This window comes from Malurus melanocephalus, unplaced genomic scaffold (genome assembly GCF_030028575.1).
Source record: "Malurus melanocephalus ecotype Western Australia unplaced genomic scaffold, MMel_1.1 scaffold_102, whole genome shotgun sequence".
NCBI lineage: Eukaryota > Metazoa > Chordata > Aves > Passeriformes > Maluridae > Malurus > Malurus melanocephalus.
The window spans coordinates 1,192,718-1,202,151 of NW_026623334.1; the positions used below are offsets into that span (position 1 = coordinate 1,192,718).

At 43.0% G+C, this 9,434-nt stretch overlaps 1 protein-coding gene across 1 annotated transcript in view; it reads left to right on the top strand.

The window, feature by feature from the left end:
* LOC130575293 (uncharacterized) overlaps window positions 1-7,342 on the top strand; it is a 30,218-nt gene extending 22,876 nt beyond the window's left edge. The window contains exons 5-7 of the mRNA XM_057369080.1: window positions 197-360; window positions 3,978-4,217; window positions 4,828-7,342. Of these exons, the coding sequence (XP_057225063.1) occupies window positions 197-360; window positions 3,978-4,217; window positions 4,828-5,565 (1,142 nt within the window). The 3' untranslated portion in view covers window positions 5,566-7,342. The remainder of the gene's footprint in view (window positions 1-196; window positions 361-3,977; window positions 4,218-4,827) is intronic.
* The last annotated feature ends 2,092 nt before the right edge of the window (window positions 7,343-9,434 follow it).

The following is a 9,434-nucleotide window of genomic DNA, read 5'->3' on the forward strand; positions in this document are numbered from 1 at the left end:
GTTTTTTTTTAAAAAACTTGCAGTTTCAGGAGAGCAAATTGTTGACTTGAATTTTGTTCTGGCTGGTGCAACAGCCAGCCAAAGCCTGCTCTAGATTTTCTGGGGAGGGAGGGAGGAGGGTTTGTCATGGAGGAGTTGGAAACAGATGTTTTGGACTCTTGCAAGCAGTCTTTTATTGATTTTCTTCCTTTCTCAGTCATTTCCTGCAGAGGCAGCACAGAACGGTCTCCTCAGGACACTGACCCAGATGTGCCCTCCTCCATCTCTGCAGTGACCACTGAGACGGGGAGTGATGAAGTGTTTATCATCTCTGCCGGACCTGGGACCAGCGGGCTGAGCTTCACCACCTACAAGATACAGGTGGGGACACACTCTGGGGTCCCTCTTGGACAGCACTGGGCACATCTGCCCATTTATGGCCACTCTCTAGGAAGRCAGGGATTGAACCAGGCAGCTCTCCTGACCCTCAAGCTGAGCTGCCATCAAATGGTGTGCACTGTGATCCCCTGAGCCAGTGTCTTCCCAGCTTTGGGAAGAGCAAATGCAGACCTSTGCCTGGGCTGTGATGGCAGATGATGCAGATGTTTGCCAGCAGGCAGTGGGACCAGCCTGCAGAAGTGTTAATTGGCAAAGCTGATGTTCCATTGCAATTATSAGCTGTAGCAATGAAAGGCCTGGGAGCCAGACCTGCCCCTGCCCCCACGCTGAGTGCTTGGGGAATTCACTCAGCCCCTCACTTGGCACAAGGTKTCTCTCCAAGCTGATGTGAAAATTAATGGTGCAGACTCAAAAAAATCATGTACTTCGAATGAAAGCACTTCCAAACTCACAGACAGAAACCTTCATTGATTGTGCAGGTTCTCTCTTATTTTAGCTCTTTCCCCTGGACTCCTCTGCTCCTTCATTTATTTAGGAACAGATGATGGCTCAGAAGCCTCRGGTCTGGCTGTCACCTCTTCAACCTCGAGTGAGTGCAGACACAACACATTCATTACAAGTGTCTGCTGAAGCCTTTCCCAGGTCAATACTCTCTTCTCCAGTGCCCTCTCTCTTTTCCCACAAGAGGATAAACAAGCAGCACAAGGAACTCACATGCCCAGGACAGGCTGTGTAATACTTCTGTCACAGTTTACAAAACAAAAGCATTCTGTATCCCTGCACTTGATTAGGAAATTAGCCAGGAGGCCAGGCTGGTCAGGATTTTCCTATGCTGGTGTAAGACACGTGCTGAGCCTTTCCTCCAGCTGGCCACTCTGATGAACAGAAAGAAGGAAAGAAGGGAAAGCAGCTCTGGAGCTCTCCCTTGCCCTGAGCGTTACCTGGTGTGGAGCAGGGCACTGGGAGCTGTACCCACACTGGGCACCTGCCCTCCCTGGTCCTTCCTTCACCTGCTGGCAGCCACACACACACCCAGCTCCCAGGAAGGTAAAACCTCCATTTACATTCTGACATCGCTTCTGCAAGCAGTCTTCAGAGGGCATTTATACATAAAAACATAAAAGTGTTAAAATAGTGAAGGCAACCCAAAGAATTAAACACTCTATTTGCTCAGGAAGTGCCTCCTCAGTGATGTCCAGGCAGCACACAAGTGAGGCAATATTCCCAACCAAACTCCTCAAGGAATAGAAAGCCAAGCTGAGAACCATGGCAGGGCATTTTTGGATGCCCTGGGCCTTTCCCCMCAGCTGAAGCCCTTCCTGTCCAGGGGTGTCCAGGGAAACTGAGCACAGCAGAATAATTACAAACCTGCACTCAATTGGGATCTCATCAGGCCACTCGACACTCAGGGCTGCTGGATGTTSAGTGTGTTGACAGCTGAATTTTCAGCTGTGTATTTTTAGGGTGTAAAATGCAGCTGGCCAGCCAGGCTGCAAGGCTCCCAGAGGATATGGTGCATGGCTTTTGTGGCCCAGCACCAGGCAGTGGGATGAGATATCCCCTGGAGCACAGCCCGTTCCCTGGCAGGAGCTAAGCACTTATYCCCATGTGAAAAGATGTGTGAAATCCTGAGCCTCCACAGTGCAGTAAATAATGCCAGCAGACTCACCTCACCCAAACTGCTTGACTAGACAAAACAAGTTATAAAGAGCTTTCATTAAAAAAATTATCCTGATCTTTTCCCTGAGAAATTGTGTCTGGCTGCTTGGTCCTGTGCTGCCCACAGAGTGTGAGCTTCAGCTCTGCTGGACCTGAGCCAGCCACTAACTGGCTTTTGCTCTGCAGCTCTGAAAACCTATTTGAAGACACCAGCCTTGTGCTAYGAGGGAAGAGCTGGGAGAGCAAAAAAWCCCCTCTGTGTGTGCTGGTGTGAGGAAACAGAGGGTGGGATGGCTTTTGGGAGGCTTCCAGGTGTCCTGGGGAGAGGCATGGCTTTTTAAATCCYCTGGGGTTTAAGGCATCACTCAGCCTTTGGCTGACTTGTGACTGTGATCTCTGATTTCTGCTCACACAGTGTAAGTTTCAGATGGCTGTTTCAAAAATCTCAAAAATACATTGCTCATCTTCCCAGTTACTTCCAGTGTATCTGTCTCAAAACCAGTGGCTAATTTTACATMAGTTTGGAGGTATTTATAATAACATTTGAAGAATAAATCCTAAGACAGCCTGAAGAGGCCTCTGAGGAAAAGACAGCCRGCTTAAAAACTTATAAATAAAGATTGTTCCTTTAATGAAATCTTAGACTAGGAGCTTAATATTGAAACAAACTTAYCCAGAGCCTGATGCTTCTCCTGGCTTCCTACTGAGTTTCTTTTTCTGATCTAGTGCTAATTTCTTGCCTCTCTGCCCATCCATTTCCAATATGACACATTCACTAAATAGTTTCTTTGATTTGCAGAAACTGGGAAGATTCAGTTTCTCAAAAATAACAAATTACATGTTTCTGGTTTCTCAGGATTTTAAAATCCAGGACACTGTGGGATTTATTTCAGACACTCTTTAAGGACTACGTAAACTTTGGGAATGTGGATTTTGAATKCTTCTCATGACAACCATATTCGCACAGCTGAAAATTAAAAATATGTATAGAGTTATGTAATGGGAGGCTTAAATAACAGGTAAAGTGTTAGAATGAAAGGAGATTTATAGGAATCTCAGGAATTCTCTAACTTTTCTGGCTCTAAGGTCATATCGAGGACAAAAATTGTAATATCAAATGCAACATCAGAACTTACAAAGTATGGAAGAGATCTCTGCGGTTCATTCCCATGTCTGAGCAACTCTGCTCATACACACAGGGCTGGTGACAGCAGTTTAATGTGGTCTCACCTTCTGATGATGCCAACTCTACACCTGTCTGCGCGTCTTGTTCTTCTGCTAAAGCACATTTTTCACCTCAAGAGCATTTTTTATGTGAAATGAAAATCTCTTTGGCTCCAATSCAGTTCTTGTGCTTCTCATTCTCTTCACCACAGATACTGAGAACTGATTATTTCCTTTCTTTTTCATTCTTTTCTTAATTCTTTCTTTACATATGACAAAGACCACCACATACTTCAGTCTTTTCTCCTGAACCATTTCTGAGGCTTCTGATTCTCTTCTGCTTCTGGATTTCTTTCAGCACACTCCATTCCCCTTAAGTTTTATTTTCCCAGACAGACACATTTGGAGCCTTCCAAGAACCAAGGAGAGTGGAAGAATTCCGTTTTACAGAGTGAAGTTTACTACTCTGATCTGTCAAATAATTCCAGTAAAATGTAGCTGTAGATATTTCCTACATTTAGTGAGCGTTATAGGACTGTGTCTGGTGTTAACTGAAATTTCCCACTTCAGAGTTAAACCCGAAATTGGGGAAGCAAGGCAAAACTTTCCTCCTGGGAAGCCAGCAAGCTTCAGGCAGAGCAAAGAAGCTGCACTGCTGTATCCTGTGAGAACCACCCAATCAATCAGCCTCTTGCACTAAGAACCTGTTTCCAAAGTGCTTTAAAAAATGTTTTGATGAACGATGCCTGTAAATGATCTTCATTTCCTCTTTTCAGGACAAAAACCTAAAAAGAAGTGTCACGAGCCCGGCCTCCGTGTCTGACTGGCTGAGCTCCCACCCCGTGGCTGCAGATGCTGCTGAGAAGGGCAATGTYCAGCTGGAGAATCCCTGTCCCAGGCAGCGCACGTGGAGTGCCCGCACCTTCCATGATTTCCTGGCTCCAATTCCACAGCTTCAGAAAAAATGGTGCAGCTGGAGCACCAACAGCCCCTTCACAAAGCTGGTTGACAGCAGTGTAAGTCTTGCAGGGAGRGGAGGGTGTGGTGGTCAGGGTCTCACCCCTCTGGTCACTGATAGTACATGTTTTCCCCTTGGTCAGTGCCTCACCTCTCTGTCCTGCAGTGCAAACATCTCAGTCCACCTTCTTTAGTGTATGGGAAACTCTCTGGCCTAATTATATTGTAATTTAGCCAGGCTTTCCTGAAATGTTAAGCAGCTGTATTTTCCAGCAGTTAGCACCTGGTTAAGAAATTATCCCCAGCCCAGAAGAACATTAAGAAATGCCTTCAGACAGGATTATCTCATTGAATGCTCTGACGTGTGCCTTTCCCCCCCTGGWTATGCCTTGAATTTATGATAATTGATGTCTTATTATTGCACTGCAAGGAATCTGTAGGTGTGGGAGGGATATCTGGGTCTTACTGACTGTAGTCATCAAACCAACAGCTTGTTATAAACCTAATAAAGGATGTTTCTTCCTTTTTAAGATAATAACATAGGTTAAAAGAATGCATCTTACCTTTAACATGACCAGGAATTTTAACTTTTAGTTTTCTTGGGATCAAAGTTTCGAGAGAGAGCTGCTTTGCGTGGCACATCAACTGATTTTGTGCTGTTCTGTGCAGGGTTTTCCTCCAGCTGCACGATCMCAAGCTGTGCCAACCAGAAAGGTAATCTCGGCCACGGAGATAGAGGGAGCATCAGAGACTGTTTACTCTGACTCGTCTGCCAGTAATGCCTCATACCCCCTCACTCTGTCTGCACAGAGGCAGCGGAAGCTAACCTCCTGCAATTTGAAGAAATCCAGATTTGGGAACTCTTATTTTGGATTTTTAGCCAGTTCCCCTGACAGCAAACATGTGAGGTCCTTGGATCCCTCAAGGCATCTAGGGGCAGCATCTCCAGTTAACAGCCAAAGCCCCAAAAATCTTCTAGAGAGCTCCAACCCRCTGAAAATCAACTTGGTCAACGGTTCGAAAACAAAGGAGCTTATGTTAGAAACAGATAAAAACAAACCAGTTTTTGTTATTTCTGAAGAAGGGGATGATCAGCAGCCTCTGGTCCTGGCAGAACACCTTAGCCARTGTGGAGATCACCTGTCAGAGCAGAATGCTGTGTACGCTCCRGCCGTGCTGGACAAACAGCCGGTGGTTCTGACTGCGGAGGGGAACAGCTCTGCCGCCTTCACATCGAGCCTCCCCCTCTGGGCAAAATCCCCCACTTCGTTCAAAGGTCCAGGGAAGGCTCCYGGCTCCTCCAGGGACCAGCAGAGCTCAGCAGGTGGAGATGCCAGCACTGCTGAGAGCTCACAGAACTGCGACACGCCTGCTGCTCCTACGCTATGCCAGGCGCCAGTCCAGTGATGTCCTTGGGAAGTTGGAAAGCTCAGTTCCCAAAYGCAGAGGGAACAGGGACATGGCCAGAGCAGAAGCTGTGCCAAGCAGTTGAGTGTGGCAGTCACTCTTTGTTAAGAGCTGTCTTTGCTCCCCACACAATGGGACTGGGATTACGAGGATACAAACCACAGCACAAATGCCATCTCCCCTTATGATCACTAACCTCATCTCTCTTTTCCTGCATGAGATTTTGATAGTTTGTACAAGAAAGCATCCTCTGAAAAGGTACTTCAGACTGCATAAACCCTTTTCTGGGATGGGAATGGAAGTATCCTGGGGCGCTCACACCGTGGTTGATATCTGAAATGTAAATCAGTCCCTGTCCCTGTGGTATCACTCGAGTCTTCCTGTTGGGAGCTCTGAGTTAACTTCTGTTTATAGCTCTACCTGTACAATCCAAGCCTTGCCCAGCCAAGGGTAAGAATTCAATCATGCATGTTTGCATACAGTTTTGTAAACTTCATTTTAAGTATTTCATAACTTCTGCAGTCTAGCACAAAGCTTACCAAGCATTAGCATCTCTARTATTAAAGACCATGATTATCTCATCTCCTAACTCTTTAGAGAAGTGTACAGACAAGCAGAGCAACCCAATACCAGATGCTTGTTCTATTAAAGTCTAATGTAGCTTTATCATTATTAGGTCTACATAGGCTTAGAACATCTCAGTCCGCTACATTAAGTGACTCCCCATGRCAACAGGAGCATGTATACAAAAACACTGAAATACTAGGAATAGTCYTCAGCATCCAACACTTGGATATTTGCACCTGCTCTGATCCCATATCCACCAGCCATTTATTGCTGGTAACGCACACTGACTAGAGAACTATTCCCCTTCCTTTAGCAGGCAAGACTTGAAAGACACAGTTAAGGTGGGGCAAACTTGCAGTTCTCCCTTTCTTTAGAAATTAATCCTACGTGGCTGTGCCTCCCTGAGTGCAAGTCCAGGGCATTCAATGGAACACTGAACCAAAGGGAAGCCTGCTAGTCCCATTGCCTTTAATAACCCCATCAGTATTTCAATTGCCTCCTGGAGATAATTCTCTCTATCTCCTGCATGTTTGTCCCACAATTTAGAATTGTTTTTCCTTCTTAAATGAAGAAATTCCCTCTGAAGCTGCATTTTGCAGCTGACACAGCACGTTGTTTTAAAGCAATAGAATGTCATAAAACAGCTGCCAGAAAGAAATCTTCTGCACAAGTCTTCTCCTGTATTAGCTACAGTGTCCAGTTATCTTAATCCTTCTGTGTGAAGGTATTTAAGACCGATTCCTGAAATATTTAACTGAACTATTTATGATTTCACCTGCTATTACAGCTTCCATTTGSCACCTATTAATGTCTGAGATATGCAACACAAGACTAGAGGTTTTTTTTCCTTATATTTTCTCTGTGTGTTTACATGTCTACCTAGACATAGAAGCCTTGCAGCTGGTAGCAGTGGAAGCAAAAACACATTTTCCCTTTGGCAGTTGACTCAAACATGAACAGCAAACAAGTCTCTGCATTTGTTATTACCAGACTGTGCTGAGTAGTTTTGAAGTGCCAAAGTCTGGCTCCATGTTRGTTGGTTCTTTTTTTGGTGGGTATTTGTTTTTTGTTGTTTTAAATTAATGCTACTTGATTCAAAGGGAAGAGTTAATATATTTATGATTTTCAAAGTATTTAGAAGTCTTCAGTACTCTAACAATAACTTCCACTGCATTAAATTCAYATACATCATAATTCARTGYTCTGTTACTTATTAMATTTCTGAAGGTYGAAGTACTAAAATCTATTTTGAAAAGTACTTGTGTTCAATTATTGACAATAGTTATATTTGAAGGGCTGGAAAAAGTGGCTTTTTCAATAAAAGCATGTTTAACTACTCATTTCTACAGTGTAACAACACTTTGTTTTGCTGAGACTGAGTTGTATGGGCAGTGCCTCATAGCACCAGGACAGCATCTGGAATATCCCAGTGGTGGCAGAAGAGCAAAATCCTGCCTTCTGATTTTTTTTTTTTTTTGTTTGATTAGGGTTTGGGTTCTTTTTGTTGGTTTTTTTTAGGCAGATGCCTAAAATTAACTGCTTACAAGGTATTTATTTTGTACCTTCAAGGAATGTATAAAATATTTTCTTCCTCCCACAGCTAAAGCAGCTGTTTTGAAGTTCTCATCTTCTCTTTTTTTTTCCCCCAGGAACACAAACAGCTTCTACTCAAACTCTTCAAAAAAGTCACAGGGCAGAGTTAAGAAATTCTGAAAGCTCYGGGTGGAATAAAGAGCTTTAATACTCTCAGCTGTAAATATTGACTAGGATTAGTTTTTAAATAGTATTACTTATGGCATTTATTTTGTTTCTAGCAGCTATTATTACTTTGGAGAGCTATGCTGCCACTTTTAATGACAGGAAACTTCATCCCTGATGCATAAGCTCAGATTCAGTTCTACTCTTGTGCAGTGCAGGGTTTGCTGTGTGATTCTGTGCTCTGTAACCAGGACAGCAAATGGGATAATACTCCAAACACTCACTGAAGAGGGGGAAAAAATCATTCCAATCACAATTGCATGGGGGAAAACGTCAAAAAAACATTACGGAGGTAGCAAAGAGACGTATTATTTTCAGCAAAACTGAGTAATATTCACCTTTTTTCTTTTTAAAATGAATGATTCTGGAATATAACAGTCAAATGCTCTAGCCAATGTGTTAGGTAGCCTAATTGGATAAAAATATGTGGGCATTCCTTTTTTTTGCACGGTTCAAACAGAGCTTAAAAAAAAAATCTTGAAGCTATGTAAGCTGACAAAAATTGGGTGTGCTGAGGTTCTTACCATCAGGTACTTAAACTACCTGGGAATGGGGGCTCAAAGGGAAAACAACAGATTTAAGATCCAGGTAATGCATCCTAACGTGGAAGATTCAGAATAAAATGTAGTAAGAAAAATCCACTTAAAACTTAGTAGCAAAACATGAACAGAGGTTTCTTTTCAGAACTCTTAACTTTTTGTTAGGAGCAGTTGGTAACAAACCTTTCTACTCAAAACTGTTTTGTTGGGTTTTTTTTCCCCCTCAGGAGGGTGGCACACGAGCCCTAACAAAACACATTTGACTCAAATAGTCCAGTCAGTAGATTTTATTSTAAACAATTAAAGATTAATTTGGATTGCAAGGAAAAAAAAAAGGTAAGTCCTAAGCCAACACTTACCTAACGAAAGCAAGTGAAACTCAGCAGCACTGAGAAGAATACCCAACAGACTAAATACAGCTTCAACATATATTCATGGTCTGTCTAGAAATGTCTTTGATGTTAAACCTCATATGGCACACTTAGCATTTTTTATAATTCATTTCCTATGGAAACTAATGAGCTTAAGGGTGAAATTACCTCATTGAAAGTCAAAATGGAAGTGTGAAGAAAAGAAGGATGACCTGGAAAGCAGATTTAGAAGCAATCTTTGCATATTAAGCATTGCTGTGGGAAATAGTATAATTAGTTTTCTTCAGAACTTATTCCTTGGAATTGTGTAAGTGGTATTTCAGCTCCCAAACATCATACTGAAAGAATGTTAGATAAAATAGGTGGAAAAAATGCAAAATCCTCACTTGTTCTTCTTAAAATCAAGATGTGCTTTTYCTAACTTTCAGTGACTGTTGATTTATTTTTAAGAAGGCAGACCATAAAAAACAAGGCCCCTTTCCAGCAGACTTCTAAGAGGCCACAAGAAACCAGATTTTCAGAGTATAATTTGGAATAAGCATTCACTTCCCAAATGCCAAACTCCTTTTACTTGAATCAACTTACTTCCCTAAGCTCTTGCTGCAGGCTAAGTCATCTGCCCAACACAGTTCTA